This window comes from Eptesicus fuscus, chromosome 20 (assembly GCF_027574615.1).
Source record: "Eptesicus fuscus isolate TK198812 chromosome 20, DD_ASM_mEF_20220401, whole genome shotgun sequence".
Lineage (NCBI taxonomy): Eukaryota > Metazoa > Chordata > Mammalia > Chiroptera > Vespertilionidae > Eptesicus > Eptesicus fuscus.
This window is the reverse complement of record NC_072492.1, coordinates 19958273-19976837: the sequence shown is the minus strand read 5'-3', so window position 1 is coordinate 19976837 and position 18565 is coordinate 19958273. Positions and strand designations below refer to the sequence as shown.

At 55.7% G+C, this 18565-nt stretch overlaps 1 protein-coding gene across 2 annotated transcripts in view; it reads left to right on the top strand.

Annotated features, from left to right (window-relative positions):
• The window catches only part of KSR1 (kinase suppressor of ras 1), a 138075-nt gene that overhangs the window by 93402 nt on the left and 26108 nt on the right, over positions 1 to 18565 (top strand). For both annotated transcript variants that reach the window (XM_008147926.3, XM_028154848.2), the window contains exons 3-5: positions 10890 to 11037; positions 15374 to 15833; positions 17889 to 17893. In XM_008147926.3, the coding sequence (XP_008146148.3) occupies positions 10890 to 11037; positions 15374 to 15833; positions 17889 to 17893 (613 nt within the window). The remainder of the gene's footprint in view (positions 1 to 10889; positions 11038 to 15373; positions 15834 to 17888; positions 17894 to 18565) is intronic.

Here is an 18565-nt window from a genome sequence, read left to right as displayed (position 1 = left end):
AGGAGAACCTGAAAATATAGAAAAGTTAAAGAAAAAAAAATCCCCCCACAACCCCTCTGGCCACTGTTAGCTCCTGAACCTTGTACATTGCTCTTTCATTTACATACAGTAGAATTTACTGTTTTGTGTGTGTACAGTTCATGAGCTTGGATAGCCAGTAGTTTGTACGGCTCTTCCCGTGGGTGTCCAAACCACCCAGTCCCAAACCTGTGAGAGCTGCAGGGGAATGGGGGCAGTTACAGTTCATGTGGGGGTGGGGGTTCCCAGATGATTCACTGGGAGGAGGGAGATGATCATCCGGCTCCTTGTTGACTCAGGTCAGGCTTTTTGGAGGGGGCAGCGGGGCAGGGAAAACCCTCTCTGTTTGTGGCCTGGTAACCTGGGCGCCTGGGTCCCTGGCCCCCTGCAGCGAGGCCCGCTGGAGCCTGCGCGTCTCGCACCAGCACCTGCTCTGGGAGGTATGTGCTGACTCCCCAGCTCCCAGGCACAGACTATTTTTGGCTGCAGTGACTGTTCACTACAGTCATGACAACAAAAACTCTCCCCGCCTCGTCCTTCCCTGGGACACCGCACAAGGGGCCAGGGCTGCCGGGGACCCTGGGCTCCGGCCCCTCACCATGCATTGCCTGTGGAGCTGGGTGACGGCCAAGGCTTCGAGGGGCACGGCCCCACCGCCCGTGGTGCTGCGAGAAGCACGAGGCCTGGACCAGCCTGGGCCGGAGGGCTGCGAGGTAGGCGCAAGGGGCCTGGGATCAGGCAGCTTTCCTGTGAGCCCCTGGGTCGGGTGTATTTGCCTGCGCTCGGAGCCTTTGCTTTGCTAACAATAGGACACGCCTGGAGGAATCTGCATGTTGGGGTAGAATGTGACTTCCATTTCATTATTTCATCCCCTGTCTTGTGGTCAAGCGGCTGAGGAACTGGCAGAATCTTCCTGAAATAGATCTCCCCCATCCTTCTAGTGAATATTTCTTGGCCCGTTCTTGCTTTTGGTTTGAAGAGGGCATACATTTGTTTCCAGCCTCCTCCTTCTGCAGGAGCTTAAGAAACTGAGGTTGCACAGACAGGCCCAGCCCTGCCTCTCAGGGCTTCTGGTCAACCAGGCCAGGGAGGCCAAACTGTGTAGAGGCGTGAGTGCTATCTTCAGAGTTACACGGACCAGGGCCCCATCCAGGCACCATCGCTCACTGGCTGTACCTTAAGTGAGTAACTTAAGTCTCTCTGAATCTCACTTTCCTCAGCTCTCACTTTCCTTAGCTACCAAGCCGTGTGCCCAGGCCACTTCATGGGTTGCAGGAGTACCTGTGGTTGTTATTTTTATGATTAGACTGGTTCTGAAAAGAGGAAGTGTGTCAAGAAGCAGAGTAAGAATCAGTGTGCCACAGCCCTGGGTGGGCCTTGGCCTTGTCTCGGAACCTGGGTGTTTGGGTGTAGCTGGTGATGCGGGGTTTGCTTCTTCTTTTCAAAAAGAAGAAAAGTGTGTGCTGTCACCCACGTGGGCATGGGTAGGGGTAGGCAAGGCCATGGAGAGGAGGATTTCTGCCCACCCACCGCCTTTTGAGTCACCAACACATTAGGGACGTGCCAGGCTCTGGGTGGGGCCACGAGCCCAGAACGCCATTGCTTCTGGATCCCACAGGGCTCTGGGCCCATGTGGCTTGGCATCCCAGGGACCAGCGCCTTTGGAGGTGATTCTCGGGGCGGAACTCAGGGAGGTCTTCCCCTTGGCTCACTTGTTTGAGCAGCTCAGGAAACCTGGCAGAATAAAACCTTCACATGTGGATAAGGAACGCCCACTATGGGAGACGACGGTGAGCTCTCCAGGGTTGGGATGTACCCTGGTGCTGGTCACTGGCAGGGCCTGGTTCTGGCACTGTTGTTCTGGGTGACCAGGCAGGTCCCCTCCCTCTCTGAACCTCGGTATCCTCCTCTGGAAAATGAGTATTGGACTCGACTGTCTCTAAGGTCCCTTCGAACTCTGCCTTTGACCGTGGCAGAGGAAGGGTTTCTCCCCTGTTAGCTCATGAATATCCATTGCCCCCTTTCATGCCCTTAGACGCTAGTGACTCTGGCGATGGCCCTCTCAGGGCTCCATGGGGCTCTCATTGCTGCTGCGAGGCAGGGATTGTCATAGAGTTTCTGGAAAACTACGGAGAGGGGCTGTCCACCTCCAGGACCTCCCTATTCCGGGGGACCTGCCTGGTCACCCAGAACAAGAGAGATCTTGGTCGCCTAGGTGGGGTAGCTGTGATATAATGAGGTCCCTGTCTTCAGGTGGGAGCAGTCTGGGTCTCAGGTCTCCAGCTCTGGACTCACTTCCTGTGGCCCGATGAATCCCCCACCTGGACAGACAGACAGCCCAAACGACAGCCCACACGCTGAACACTGGGACATGCCCCTCTGGTGGATGGGTCTGTGATTGGGCCCCTGGCCCCAAGGGGAGCCCCCCAGACCCCGACGCTGGGGCCAGGCATGTGCCAGGGCCCTAAGCGAAGCCGCTGTACCTGAGGCCCATTGGCCCGGCTCCGCACTCTCTGGGTGGGCCTCACTGGCTGAGCTCAGAGGTCTCGCTCTGTGGATATGGAGGAGGCAGGGGAGGGAGACAGAGTCGGCTTGTCTTGGAATCCTCTCTTTAACGGTGTGTTGGAATAAGGGATAATCGGAAAGGGGAGAATTTGGGGACCAGCAAGCCACAAAGATGGCTGTAAAGTGGCCACACCCAAGGCCCCTGTTTATTTCTGTCAGTGCCTTTACCCTCGGGTGAGCTGAGTTTCCCCACGGTGACACACATTTCAAGCCAAACCCCGTCCCCTGCACCCTCTGCCGAGGATTATCGGGCCTCCCGGTTTAGGGCTCCTGTCCCAGGCAGTTCCTCACGGCTCCCCCTTTCCCTCTCAGGAATGTCCCTGTTGGGATGGCACAGCACCCCTCCTTCTCCCCTCCCTCGGGAACCCTCCTCTTCACCCAATGCCGGCCTGGCCTGTGTCCCCATTACCACCTTGCTCGTCCTCCTCTCAACTGCTGCGTCACCCAGGGACACAGTGTTGGGGGGGTGGGAGACTGCAGGTCTGGGGAAGCTCTGCAGCTCCCCTGCCCCCTGCCCTGCTCACTCAGCTGCGGCCCCTCCACACCACCCTGCTTGTGCAGGGAGGAGGGACTTTCCCATTTGCCTGTTCCCCAGAAGCCAAGCGTCATCGAGGGTTAGTGTTACTCTTTGGCTGCTGGTAAACTCTCCCCCTGTCCTACCCTGACCCCAGTCTGTTTTGTTTGTTTGTTTTAGAGTATCCCAGTTTTGACTCGAGTTTTAAACTGTGGAGCCTGGTGAATAATAGTGGGGTTTCCCCCCCGCGACAGTCAGCATACTTCCTGGGTGTAGAGAACCCGCTGTAGAAGCTCACCTATCTCCTCTCTTCATTTTGGGAGTAGCATGTCCTGGGGAGAAGCACACAGCCCCCAAACTGGTGTGTGTGTGTGTGTGTGTGTGTGTGTGTGTGTGTGTGTGTGTGTTTCTCTAATGCTGGATGTGTCTGGCCATTTTCAAACGGCAGCCAGGAGGAGCAATTTTGGAAATGTGTGTTGATGCCACAGAGAAAGGTGACAAAGTGCAGGCCACCTTGGTGACAGATGTGGGCCTGCCGCGGAGCTTCTGCCTGTGTCCCCTTCTGCTGGGAGTGTGTTGGGGTTGACCGGGGTGAAGACCTGTCAGCACAGCAGGGAGCTGGGAGGGAAGAAACAGTGGGGCCCAGGGTCACCAGGTGATGTGTGTTTGTTGAGTGACTGAATGAATGACCCACTAAATAGGGGTTACAAGCTATGGCCCCTGGGCCAGTCCAGGCCACCACTGGGTTTTGGACGGCCTTGTGAACTAAGAATGGCTTTCACAGTTTTAACTGGTAAGGAACCAAAAGAAGAATTTCGTGACATGTGACAATGACATGAACTTGGGGTTTCAGTGTCCAGACCGGAAGCTGTATTGGCACGGAGCCACGCCCAGTCTGTGTACACACTGTCTGGCTGTTTGGTGCTCTCCTGGCAGAGCTGAGCAGTTGTGATAGAGAACCATACGGCCCGCAGAGCTGAAAATACTCACTCTCTGCCTGTTCAGCAAGCAATTCCTGCCAATTCCTGTCCTAGGTGCCTCGGGTTTATAGGAGAAAGAACGGGGCCTGGGAGGCAGCCACAGTCAGGCTCTCCCAGGGAGTAGGGCCAGGCCCCTGGCATGGAGGTGGTGGCTGTGGTGATGGCAGATGCTGCCAGATGCTAGAGGAGTGGTCTCAGGCAGAGGTGGGAAGCACCCATTTCCTCTCGGGGGCAGGAGGGGAGCTGAAGGGGCGCCCAGCAGGCCAGCCGAGGGGATGGAGAAGGAATGTGGGGACTAGATCCCCTGAGAGGCCTATAGCTGCTTTTAACCCCACAGCTGGAGCTCACCCCAGCTGCGAGAGGGTAGGGAAGGGTGTGGAGCCAAGAAAGCCAGATGTGACCTGTGGTGCCAGGTGGGCTCTGCTCTGGGAAAAAGAGCTCGCTTTATAGAGCAAAGGAGTGGGCACCAGCGCAGGCAGGGTCGGCTGGCTGGGACGAGGCAGAAATGGCCATACCTCAGCCTCACCTCCCCTCTCTGAGCTTTATCACCCATCTCAGGATGTTATGCAGATCGCATGTGGTGACCTCTTAGTGTCTGGCACCCAGGAAATGCATAATAAGCGCTCATCACCCACCCTTTATTGGGCCCCTTCTCGTCTCCCCTTTAACCTCACCCTCCACACCCCATCTCACCACCACACCACCTTTCTGAGGCTCTCAAGCCCAGACATACCAATACATGGGCCAAAGACAACTACTCCCTGAAGATTCCAGCGAGGCTCCCCACTCGGTGAGCCTCCACCCTGCCTTGTGGGAGGGAGGGAGGCCCTGTTGTGTGGGAGAGGACATCCCCTGGGACGGCTGGGCCGGGGTTGAGTTGAAAGAGGTCAAGCCCCAGAGCGCAGCCCTGCCCTGGCCAGACCCGCCTTCTGAACTGGGCATTCTGAGACCCTTTCTGCCTGGGTTATTTGGCCAGACTCAAGACCCAGCAGCCTGTCTGCCCCCTGGTCCCCACCCCCAGAAATTCTGATTTGATGGGTTTGAGGTGGAGGCCTGGGCACCGGGATTTTTTTTAAAGGTGCCACCAGGGTTGAGAGCCCCAGACCCGATCTAGGCAAACTCGCTTGTTCTGTAAATGATGAAGTCAAAGCCCAAGAGGAGCAAGGACTGCCCTGGGTCAAGGGAGTTCCAAGGACCAAACCCGACCCTCCCTTTGCTGGGCTGGCCCACTGGGAGGTGGTGGAGAGAAGGCCTCCAGGAAGCGGCTGACTTCTCCCAGGAGGGGCTTTGCCTTGTTCCCAGGGCTGGGACAGTGGGATAGTAAAGAGGCTGGGCACAGACCCTGTCCACAGGCAAAGCCAGTATCCCAGGCTGTGTGCTCATCTCCATGGAAACCCCAGGCGCTGCCTGATCCAGGCTCTCACCTTCCCAGCCCCTCTTGGGCCTCCCAGAATAACCAGCTATTATCCAAGTCTCACCCAAGTCTCACCCGCCCCCTCCCTCAGCCCCAGGGGTGGGGAGCAGGAAGGAAGGGGCTCCCTTGCCAACTGGAGGCACGTGGGCTCCCAGCCTGAGATGCCATAGACATCTCCCTGCTCTTCTCTCTGTCCTTCCCCCCGCCCCCCCGCCCTTGGGCCCTGGCCTCATAGGTGTGAGGGTCCTGCATCACCATCTGGGAGTTCCCCTCTGGGCCCTGCTGTGACCAGTTCCCAGGGAAGCATCTGTGGTGAAGGATCCTGGCCCTTTAATGACCACCTCCCCTCCCAGCCAGGGCAGCTGGAGGAGGCCTCTGCCCACCCTCCCCTCCACCCCTCCCCAGAGGACCTTGATTGCCAGCAGCACTGATTGGGGCAGTTCCTGACTTGACTGACCCATCCAGTGCTCTAGGACCGTGGTCGGCAAACTGCGGCTCGCGAGCCACATGCGGCTCTTTGGCCCCTTGAGTGTGGCTCTTCCACAAAATACCACGGCCTGGGCGAGTCTGTTTTGAAGAAGTAGCGTTAGAAGAAGTTTAAGTTTAAAAAATTGGGCTCTCCAAAGAAATTTCAATCGTTGTACTGTTGATATTTGGCTCTGTGGACTAATGAGTTTGCCGACCACTGCCCTAGGACTAGAAAGCTAACCAGATGCACAGAGTTTGGGTTTGCCTCTTGGTCTTTCTTCAGCCCGGCCTCCGCCTGACGTTGGCTTGAGCTCCCATGTGGCCCATACACAGGCTTGGAAGCGCCCTGGCATTTGCACTGCCCACCTGACTGAGCACGGCGAGAGTGGATGGCTCTCCGTGTAAGCCGGCACAGGTTTCTAAGTATAGACCCCAGGCAGCCCCGTGGCTGCTGGTAAGTCTCGGGATACCATTTGATACCCGCCTGGCCTGACTCCAGCCACTGCCAGCTGCTGGGGGGGTGGGCGGGGGGGGGACCGTGTTTGGGCCAGCCCCCCCACCTTCTATAGAGAACAGAGCCAGCAGTGTATCACAGGCTGGGAGGGACCTCGGTGCCCAGCTGACCCTGCCCTCTAATCATTATGCATATAAGAAAGAACAACTGAATGCCACCCACTGGAGAGTATACATTGTGTGTGGAGGGGATGGACAGAGGCGGAGCCAGTGTCCTCGAACTCTTGCTCTGACCCGTGTCCTCGCTGCCTGCTTCTGTGCTCCTGGCTCACCCAGGCTCCCAGGAGCGAGGGTAACTCCCGAAATGGGCTGGGCAGCCAGGCCCTCCCTTTTTGGTTTCTAGTTCATATTATCTTCTTTACACGGAAGCTGGGGTGGGGTGGGCAGTGATTCTCCTCAGAACAATCGCCTCTCCGCCTTTGTCCCTTCCCCAGAACTCAGGGGGCGGGCCCTTGGCCGTGAGACAGGTGGCGTGTTCCGTGTGCCTGCAGGCAGGGGTGCGGCTCTCTGGAGGCCTCTGAGACCTGAGAGGGTTTCAGAGCTGCTCTGCCTGCCAGGTTGTCAGCAGGCCTGTGAGTGCACCTTTAGAAGGTGGTTAAACGGATCCCCTAATTTGCTTCTGGCTGAGAAATTATCCAGCAAGTTTGGATGTGAATTACTCTGGTCTGAAATAACTTCCTAACTCAGACTCGGCTCTGCTTGGCACCGTGGGTGGGCAAGTCACATCCGTGTGTGAGGTTTGGGGGTGGCGCGTTGCTGAGGGGCATTGCTTGGGTCAGGGTAGAGGGAGATGGCCGGGCCACTCCAGGGCCTGCACGGCCAGAGGCCCAGCCTGGCTCTTGTTTAGCTGGGGGCCCTGGTTTCAGCATCCCTGCCTCGTGCTCTCCCCTCTTGATTGAAATAACTCTGGTCCAAAGTCACTCATAGGCTTTGGAAGGCTGGGCACTTTGTTTCTATGATGGGGTGCCAGAGCCAGGGTGGGTACCTCACCGAGAAGGCCTGGCTGCCCAGTGGCATGTTGCCAAGGACACTTGCTGCTGGGCCACCGGTTCTCCCCATTTGCCTGCAGAAATCAAGCTTTCGAAGTTCGCTGATCAGACATTCGGAAGGCGTCAGATTCTTCTTGCGGGGGTCTGGGGGCTCCGTGGAACCATGGTTTGGTTGCACAAATTTGCATTAGTTGCCACCATGTAAAATTTTTATTTTAAAATAAAAACTCAGATTTCTTTCAAACCAGACGATCTGGTGCCCCTCCCATAGTCTCCCCTCTTACCCCAGCAGGCAGAGGGTGGGTTTCTGATTAGCAGCACCCTTGCTGCTGCTGGATTTCTTACTGTCCAGTAGAGACCAGAGGCTTGTTTCTAGTACCCGTGTCTCCCACAAAAAATAGATCCAGGGGCCTCATCTCCTCTGATCTCACTTCCCAAGGCCTGGCCCCGAGGCTATGTGTTTGAGACCCTCCCTGCCAGGTAACTGCTGACTGGGGGAGAGCTTCACTGACTGCACTTTGAGGTAGGAAGGGGGGTCCCTCTCCCCAGCTCAGCGACCCAGCCCTGCCGGGAGGGACCAGGGATTGGAGAGGGGAAGGAGCAGTCAGAAACCATGGCCACAGAGGTGTGCTAAGCACTCTCATTCCGTTGATGCAGAGCTCACACTCCAGGAAGCAACGCCCGTCCCGGAAGAGGCTGGGGGACCCCGGATTGGACTAATGGAAAGAGTTTGAGGCATGGCATCCCTGGGTTTCAGTTCTGGCCCTGCCGTTTATTCAGTAGCCTTGCATGAGGTCTCTGAGCCTCAGTAAAATGGGCTTAACACCTTTCCTTGCTGAATTGTTTTTGAATGGAGCTAGTATATCAAGTACTGGGCATATTGTACTGGCAAATAGTGTGTAATAATAAATGTAGTTATTACATTGGAGAAACTGAAACTTGGTATGGGTGGGAAAGAGAGGAATATAAAGGAAGGAAACCAATCCTTTGCATTTTAGTTAGATTGGGGCTTGGGTTTCTGGGCTTGTTGGTGTCCATGTCATTGCCCTCTCCCCTCTCCCCCCCCCCCTCCCACACACACACACACACACACACACACACACACACACAATCAGGCAGATACAGGAACCTCCTCTTGGAAACCTGCTGAGTCATCACCGCCTTGGGAAATGCAGGAGCCTCCGTGAGAACCAACCAAGGGAGGACAGGACGCTCCAGGGAGAGGTGGAGGGTGGTGTCTGCACTTGTGTAAAGGTCACCAACCATTTGTTTGTCCCCTGACAATACTGCCAACTTGCTTTTCATAGTGAAATGAGGGGAAAGATGTCACAACTGCATTTGCAGTAAAGGAAAATACACCGATGAACAGAAGTTTCTGCCCAGGGCTGTTATCTAATCAGCTCCCTCTCTGTGCTGTTCTTATCGTCTTGTGACGCTCTGGTTTTATCGTCAGAAGGATGTCTGACAACCACGGGTTTGTCCAACCCATGATGAGCTTCTTGGTGCTTTTCACTTGTGTGTTTATTTCTAATTGTTGGTGTGCATCATTCTAAACAGCTACGAGATTCTTGTCCACAACTCTGGAGACTGAAGAATATACAGACAAGACAGAGGTGGGGAGAGGAGGGGAGGGACATGGCCAGACTTCAGGGGCCACATACGAGGCCCCGGGCATCACAAAGCCCCAAACTGTTGCCCCAGTGACTCACAGCCAGTATCCTTATCAGGTTCAGTTTTGACACTATGGGGTAGACTGACGATAGCATTACTCTTTTAAAGTAAAATTAGACACAGCTTGCTAACATCAATGAAACCCAGCTTAGATTCTCAAGGATTGCAAGCTTCATATGAATCACTGGACGTGGGATGTCTGGTGTTCTCTGTTATAGAAAATCTGGAAAACATAGAAAGGGGCCAAAGAAGAAAAAAATCCCCAAAACATCTTACCACTGGTCCCGCAGCTCCGAGCTTTCTCTGTGCTCGGCCACGTCGCCTTGCAGTGCAAGGACGTGTTTTCACGGCAGTCACCCCACAAGCCACCGAGGCCAGGGACGTGTGCCGTTGTTCTGCGTGTCTGCTCCAGGCTTGGTGTCACATGTGACTCAAAGTGATCAGAACCAGAGGGGTGTCTTCCCCTTGATGAGGGGAAGGAGCACAGCTTCGAAGTCAGGCCTCGATTCAGATCACCCCTCTTTGTAGGAGTTTTCTGCTGCGGCTTCACAAGCTCAGCGGCTGGCAAGCCCCGTTGATTAGCTTACAGTTCTGTCGGGGAGACTGGATGGAGGAGTCCAGGTGGACTCTGCTTGCTCCCTGCCTAGCACCTCACCACTCTGAAGCCCAGGGGTCAGCCAGGCTGGCCGCTTACCTGGAAGCTTTGGGAAGAAGCCACACCCAAGGGCATTCAGGTGGTTGGCAGAATCCAGTTCCTGGTGGCCATAGATAGGTCTGAGGTGCCCCTTTCCTTGCTGGCCATTGCGGGACACGTTCTAGAGGCCATCCACATTGCTTCTCACGTGGTCCCTCCAGCTTCCAAGTCAACATGGTGTCCCTCTCACAATTCAAGTCTCTCACTCCCTCTCTGCTACCTTAACCTTGGGAAGGTTTTGACTGAGAATTAACTAAAGGGAGGTAGTAAGGGCCTATATGCCTGTTGAGGGTTAATTTAAAAAAAAAAATCCTCAACCGTGGATATGTTTTTATTTATTTGTGAGAGCAGGAGTGAGAGTGAGAGCAAGAGCGAGAGCAACATCAATGTGAGAGAGAGACATTGATTGCCTCCAGTAGTCGCAACAACCAAGGATTGAACATGCAGCCTTTTGGTGTATGGGACGATGCTGCAATTAATGGAGCCACCCGGCCAGGGCGAGGGTTAATTCTTTTTAATCCTATCACTAAGCCAGTTTTACTTGAAATCTTGTCTGATTCAGATACAGTGCAGCAGAATTGTAAAGGGCAGTCTTTATCTCAAGTACTGTCATTCTAAAAAGTTGTCATGATTCATCATTTTTCTGGGCAGAGGAATTAAAAGAAACAAGAGGGGCAATATGCCCTGATCAAAACTTTTCAGATTTTTCCTTCCCTCCCTCCCTCCCTCCCTCCCTCCCTCCCTCCCTCCCTCCCTCCCTCTCCTTCTTCCTCTTCCTTCCTTCCTTCCTTCCTTCCTTCCTTCCTCCCACCCCCACCCTGAAGCTGAGGCCTTTCCACTTCAGCTGCTGTCTTGGGGGGGGGGGGGAGGGCGGGGTTGGGGTGAGGGCTGGCTGCCTGAGACCTCAGACAAGTGGTGGCCTCGTGTTGGAGGCCTGCCCACCAGCAGCTGGCCCCTGCCACTCAGCGGGGAGGCCGGAGCTGGCCAGGGGGAGAATGAAGAGGGCGTCGGGACCCCCGGAGTGCTCACCGGCTCTCTGCCTGTCCCTTCTGTGCTTCCTCAGGAGATCCTCCGAGAGCTCACGCTGGATGCCCTGCTGGACATGAACGAGGCCAAGGTGAAGGAGACGCTGCGGCGCTGTGGGGCGAGTGCGGAGGAGTGTGGCCGCCTGCAGTACGCCCTCACCTGCCTGCGGAAGGTGACAGGCCTGGGTAGGTAGGGCCTGCCTCCCCAGCGCCAAGGCCAGCCCCGTCGGCTCCCTCTCCCTCCACCTTGGCTTAGACACCCGCCTTTTCTCCCCAGGCCTAGCCTGGTTCCCGGGGGCCGTGGCCTTTGCTGAGTGGATGATGGGTGGAGCAGGTGTGGCCCAGGGGTTCTGGGGTAGCCTGGAAAGGCCAGGGTAGACATTCAGGAAGTGTGTGATGGACCTGACCTGGGACAGAGGCTCAGACCTGGCCAGTGCTAACACGGGAAGCTCTAGCCTTTGTTCCAAACCCTAGGCTGGCCTGCCGGGCGGGCCCTTGTATGATTTCCCCTCTCGGAGAACACTTGTTAGGCTCTGTGACCCCTCAGCAGCTTCCTGCGTTCCAGCCCCCTCCCCGCCCCAGCGCCCCCCAGTCCTCTCCCCACGTCTCTGGTATCCAGTCCTCATCGGCTGGCTGGGCTGTGCGCCCAGAAGGCACACACTGAGGTGGGCGCAGCCCGAGCCAAGCGGGATTGGAGAAATTATAGTGTTTCAGCCCTGGGTGTGTGCATGGCCGCCCCTGGCGAAGCGTGTAATCCCGGCATTAGAGGCATTCCCGGGGAATCAGTTGCTCGCTTTCTAATTCTTGCCTCGGGAACAGCTTCAAACACCCAGACTTTTAATGCTCCCACTACCAACCACACAGATAAGGCTCTGAAATGAGCCTAATGAGTGGAATTAGCTGCGTTTTTTTTTTTCATTATCTGAGCCACCTGTCTTATTTCTGGCTGCCTGAGGCTTAAGGAAAGCACTGAGATTTATATTCTGCTTGATTGTTTTATCAGAGGAGATTGGGCTTAATTTCTTCCCCGGCCCCATTGCACCAAGCCCGCCTCTGAACACAGAGCCTCTGCAGAGAGCTTACTCGAGTCAGAAAACCTCGGCGCGCCAGGCCTCCTGGCAGGTGCAGAGAATGAAATGACAGAGACACCCGTCGACATTCTGGCCCCCAGAGGGGAGCAGACCAAGGAGGAGACCGAGCCCCGAGAGGGGAGTCCAAGGACACACAGCAACTGGAGGCAGAGAGGGGATTGCAGCCCCAGTCTCTGATGGTGGTTGGTTGGTTCCCACATTGTGGAAATTTACAAGTACTTGCCACCTAAGCTGGAATCTTGGGGTAACTTGTCAGCCCTCCCTCTGCAGGCCCGAACTGGAAAGAACTGTGGAGGAGCCAGCTGTCAAGTGGTGGCGACCCATGTGTGTTGGGAAGGCAGCCGATGCCAAGATAGGGAGATCGCTAACTTATTAAGCACTAATTTATTAAGCCGGGCACTTGACACGCATGTGGCAGCACCCTTTTAAGTGGCGGCGGTAAGCTCCTTTAGCACATAGGGCATCGGACGCATTGGGCGAGCTGTCTGCGTTCCACACCTGGCGCATAGCAGAGCTGCGCTTGGGACTCAGGCCTCTTCAGCCTCAGGTGCTTTTCCCACTATGCCCCGGCGGAGGCCCCTCGGGCGAGCGTCTTTTAACAGTTCCTTCTCTCTCATTCGATCTCAGCTGTGGTGCCTCTACATCCCTGAAAGGGTCCTGGTTGCACCCCACCCAAATGGGTCTGCCCTGTGGTGGCCATACCTCAAGGGTACCTGCCGGATGCGGTGGGTACCCGTGATCACCCTGTCTCTCGGATCATGCAGGCAGAGTCTTCATTGCACCCAGCGGGCTTGGTGAGGGCAGCCTCGTTGCAGCCTAGCTCAGCCACTTACATCCCATAGGAGCTGGGTCAGCTCCTCAGCCCCACTGTGCCTCAGTTTCCTCATCTGTAAAATGGAGGTAACAGCAACACCTCTCTCACAGGGTTGTTGTGAGGATGAAATGAGCTACAGCCAAGCGCTTAGAACAGAGCCTGTGAGCATTAGGCTGTTGTCTGACGGAAAATGTCCTGTGGTCTCTGGTACTAAGAGAGGTGAGTGAGGATGGTTCTCTGTGCCAGTGGCCTGTCAGCAGGAATATCGTGCCTGCTCTACTCCTGCTCTTCATCCGTAGCACACAGCACCAGTCAGTCCCCAAGCTCTTCCTACTAAGTGACTCGAGGGTCATTCCAAGAGCCGCGGCCGATGGCCGGGTGGTGGCACGCACAGCAAGACCCACCTGCCCTCTCTGAGCTGGTGCAGAGCCCAGTGGTCGGTTTGGAGAATTTGGGGCTTGTTTCTTTGGTGGCAGACTTACCCATGGACTCATCCTCTGACCAAGAAACATGTCCGTGCTGCCTGTAGATTAGTGTAGGAGTTAAAGTGGAAGTCGTGGCCGCAGTTCCAAAGGGGCACAAGGAAGGCTCAGACTGACTGACTCACCCTGCCCAGTTGGTTCGTGAAGAGGGTCACCATGTGATGGAGTAGGAGGAAGGGCATTTGAGGAGGGGGTGGAATGCACAAGAAACCCCAAGAACGGTAAAGGCTAACCTCTCTCCACCGTACCTGATACACGGCTGTGTGGGCTGATACCCTTGGGGGAGGAGGCCAGTGCTGTGGTTGGGACATCGGGCTCCCTTCCCATCCCACCCCTTGCTTAGCTGTCCGACCTTGGCATTGCACGTGGCCTCCCTGCAGCTCAGACCTCCCATGCCGGAGAGGATCGGGGGAGACGGGACACAGCACAGAGTAGAAGGGTTCCAGGGTAGAAGTTCATTTTGTCTGGAGTCACCATCTACCTTCCGGTACATTCTACTCATTGATAAATACGAGGAGGGAGGTATCTTTTCCTTCCCCACAACACGGTGTCTAGATGGGGTCCTTGCTCCCTGCCCCCACCCCTTCAGTATCTGCCCATCTCCTATAAGGTTAAACCTAAAATCCCCAGCAAGACATCCAGGGTCCCTCCTGAGCTGGCCCCCAGTACACTGACCCTCCGCTTCATCTCTTAGGTCTCCCTGGCTTGTCCTGACCTCTTAAGGCACGTGGGACTCTTAGTAGTTACCAGAAGGTGCTGTGTGCTCCCTACTTTCGCATGTGCTGTTCCCTCTGCTCAGTACACCTGCTCCATCCGCCGCTTCCCTCATTGGCTCAGCCCAGGTGCCCCCTCTCCTGGGAAGCCCCCTGACCCCCAGGCTATTTAGGGTCTTCCTCATCTGTGCCCCCTCGGTCCCCATCCGTCTCCTGGTCAGCACACAACTATTGTGTTGAGGGTCTGTCGCCCTCATTGGACCCTTCAGGCCCAGCAGATGTCCTTTTTACGCCCTGGTACCCGGCGTCCGGCATGTGCCTGAATGAATGGACAGACTGTGCCATTGAGTTGGGGCCCCACAGAGCCTCGAGGTCTCAGCGGCCTCAGGCAGAGGTCACTGTGGGGGCAGCCGAAGGGCATTCACAGGCTTCTCTCATAAGCAAGCGGCTGTCGATCCCTTTCTAGCTGGATCTCTTTTCTCGCAAATTTCCAGGGCAGTTTGCTGTTGGGAGGTTGGTACAGCCCCTTTTCCTGATATTTGAATTTTCTTAAAGTGGAGTTCTCTCTCTACGTGCCCAGCTTCTCTTTCCTAACTCTTAACAGGTCAGTCACCACTGCCCTCTCTGCAGTGGCCCACTCTGGAGCTGGTTTGCTGGCGTGTTCCCCACAGACCTGCCAGCAGAGCCCCGCACGAGCTAGTCCCCTCTGGGCCTCATATTCTTTCTGTAAAACAGGGAAAGTAGTATCCATGACGATGGCCTCACGGTCAGTTAGAAAAGGTAGGAAAAGATGCATGTGTGTGAGAGGCCTTTATAAACCAGGGGAGGCTGGTCCTTGAAGCCTTCCATTAAGGAGCTGTGCAGCCCTGCCAGCATGGCCCAGTGGTTTGAGCATCGACCTATGAACCAGGAGGTCACGGTTCGATTCCTGGTCAGGGTACATGCCTGGGTTGCGGGCTCGATCCCCAATGGGGGTGTGTGCAAGAAGCAGCCGATCAATGATGCTCTCTCATCATTGATGTTTCTATCTCTCTCTCTCTCCCTCTCTATTCCTCTCTAAAATCAATAAAAATATATTTTTTCAAAATTTTTAATAAAAGGTGCTGTGCCACCTTGGACAGGGTGTTTAACCTCTCTGGGCCCTAGCCACCTCACCTGTACATTCCTCAATGGTCGGCAAACTCATTAGTCAACAGAGCCAAATATCAACAGTACAACGATTGAAATTCCTTTTGAGAGCCACATTTTTTAAACTTAAACTTCTTCTAACGCCACTTCTTCAAAGTAGACTCGCCCAGGCCGTGGTATTTTGTGGAAGAGCCACACTCAAGGGGCCAAAGAGCAGCATGTGGCTCGCGAGCCGCCGTTTGCCGACCACGGGTCTAGCCCCAGCCTCCTATGACCTGACTTCTCTGCCCACAGGAAGGGAGCACAAAGAGGACCTGGGCTGGAGTTCGTTGGATGCCCGGCGGGAAAGTGGCTCAGGGCCTTCCTCGGACACCCTCTCACCAGCCAGCCTGCCCTGGCCCCCAGGGAGCGCCCAGCTGGGCAGGATGGGCAGCAACGCCCAGGGCCCCCGCTCCGTCTCCGTGTCAGCTCTGCCCACCTCGGACTTCCCAACCCCTGGCCCCAGCGAGGGCCTCACGGACACCTATATCCCCCTGCACGCCAGTGGCCGGCTGACGCCCCGCGCCCTGCACAGCTTCATCACCCCCCCAACCACGCCCCAGCTGCGACGGCACACCAAGCTGAAGCCGCCAAGGACGCCACCCCCACCCAACCGCAAGGTCTTCCAGCTGCTGCCCAGCTTCCCCACGCTCACCCGGAGCAAGTCCCATGAGTCTCAGCTGGGGAACCGCATTGACGAGGTCTCCCCAATGAGGTGAGTACTCCGGCCAGACAGTTGTTGAATTTGCAATCCACTGAAAGTTTTGACTACAGTTTTCTCATTATAAAGATAATATAGACTCAATTGGAAAAGGTCATAAAATCAACTAATATATAAGTCTGTACAGTGAAAGATACCCCTGTCTCTCATTCTACTCCCCAGACTACCTTAACAGCTTGGGCTGAACCTTACTAGATTTCCTTGCAAGTGTGCACACGCACAGACAGCCACACAAATACACAAATGAAATGAGGCCATGTATCAGTCAGGATAGACTGGAGTATGCTGCAGTGACAAATAGCCCCCAGGTCCCTGGGTCTTCAAACAAAGACTTATTTCTTGCTCATGCTACCTGTCCATCATGGGTCGGCCTATTTCAGGTTCCAGGCTGAATGTTCCACTGTGGTAGAGGAAGAAAGCAATTCAGCGCTCTTTCCTGAAAGTTCCACTCACCATTCATGATCCTACCCAAACAAAGGAACCAGGAAATGTAACTCCCAAGTGCCCAGAAGAGAATGGGATATCTGGCTGAAGCCTCTAAGGATGATAAAAACCATGCACTCTGTCCTATAACCTACCTTTTCAACTTACCTTGATAAATTGAGAACTTTGTGTCAGTACTCTTTTATTTTTTAAATATTTTTATCTGTATTTTAAACAGGTAGTAACAGTTACATGGTCCAAATGCAAAAGCTTCGTAGCTTGTGTAGTTCATTCATCTTTTCAGGGGTGTATAGTATAAAGTGACCCCCTACCATTTCCTTAGTCACCCAGTTCCCCTTCCGGAGCAACCAGGCTATTGGTTCTGTATATGTTTATAGTTATCCAAATGCCTCATCTTTTTCTCATTTTCATATCACTCCATTGTATAGCTTAACTCCTCCCCTCTTGATGGACATTGAGGTCATTGTCATTTTTGTTGGCTGTTATTACAAAAACTAGCGTTCCCATTGCAGGAAAAATCCTGCAATAGGATTTCCTGCTGCACTCTACCCCGCCTCCGCTCCACCCTTGTCGCCCGCCCCGCCTTCTCCGCCAGCCCGCCTGCTTTTCCCTTCGCCCCCGGCCCTGACTTCGCTCCTCCCTTCTCCTCCCCCACCCCCGCCCGGCTTGCTTGCTTCTTCGAAGCTGTACTCCCTTCTGCATCTCTTGGCTTCTTTCGAGGCTGTCTTGATATGCAAATTAGCCGCCATCTTTGTTGGGGCAATTTGCATACTCGTCCTGATTGGCTGGTGGGCGTGGCTTGGCTGGTGGGCGTGGCTCAGGTGTAGCGAAGGTGCGGTCAATTTGCATATTTGTCTATTATTAGATTAGATTGCCTTTGTCAATATACCCTTGTGGGCAGGGTGAATCAGGGCATCGCAGTGGGCAAAACCCAGGGTGTCCGCTTCTCATTTTCCCCGCAAAGAGCATTAGGAGGGCTCTGGTCTCATCCTGGCTCCAGGCGGAGAACAGAGCCTCGGGCTGGTGCCACCGCTGCCTCAGATGGTGAGCTGGCCTTGAACCCTGGGGCTCTGAGTCTCTTCTCCACAGAGCCAGCAGAACGAGCACTGGCACGGACACTCAGGCCACCCGGCTGCCCTCAGGGAGCCCCGAGGGCAGGCTGAGTGGCCTGGTTTCCCCAGCTCTCTTTATCCCTCTGACAGCATTGCTCAGGGCATGTCCCCACCTGGCCCTGTCGGCCTTCTGCTCCACACTGTTCTCCCTGCCCTCCTGCCCCCGCCGATTCCTCTCTGGCAGACTGAACCCTCCTCCTGCCTGGGGGACTCTAATTACCGTGCTGGTGGCGCCGAGGCTCAGAGAAGCTGATGTATGAGAGCGCACAGATGTAGCTTTGTGCCCACTGGGGGGCCAGGAGGGCACTTCTAGCCCTTCCCATTGGGGAACCATCCCCACATTCCCCAGCCATCCTAACCCCACACCCTAGGTGCTCAAAGTCCTCATCCAGCGCCTTGCCCCCTCCCCCTCAGGGATGAAGTTCTGGGGGACACGTGGAGCCAGCACGGAGCCCTAATCCTGCGTTCTTTCTCTCTTTTCTGTCTTCTCCAGGTTTGGTAAGAGTGATTCATTTTCGTCCCCTCTGCCACCGGGAGCGGTTCTGTGTCTCGCTGTCCCCATCGGGGTGGATGCCTCTGACCCCCTCTTAGTGCACTTGGCCTTTCCGTGGTCCAGAAGCAGAGGAGCTGGGAACTGCCCCAGGACATCACGCTAGGACAGGTGGCCCCCACGTGACGAGCTGGCCTCAACCCAGCCAGCAGCCTCTCTGTCACTCAGTCGGTGGGCAGTCCCCATGGCGGGCCCTCTGCACCTGGCCCTCCCCAAAGGTGACCTCGGGCAGGGAGTGTTTACCCGCTGGGCTGCGGCGGGAACCCCGCACTCCTGGGAGGAAGGCGCTGCCTGTCTGGCGTAGGTGGACTTCAGCCACCCACAGTCCCCAGCTGACGTCTCAGGGCCCGGCTCTGCAGGAGAGGGACATCCTCAGGGCAGGAAGGCGCTTGCCTCAGAGTGAGGCCCTGAGAGGTTTGCCCCCTCAGGCGGCGAGGAGGAAGCCCGGGCAGCCTGATCTCCGCTCCCTCTCCTCCACCTCCTCCGGTGGTAGCAGGTCCTCGCTGTGGGCTCCTCTCTCCTGAGTCAACGCAGCGGAAGCAGCGAGCCTGGAGGCTGCTTGGAGTTGTCCAGTGGGGACGCAGATCCTCTTTCCCTGAGCCCAGTAGCAGTTTACCTTT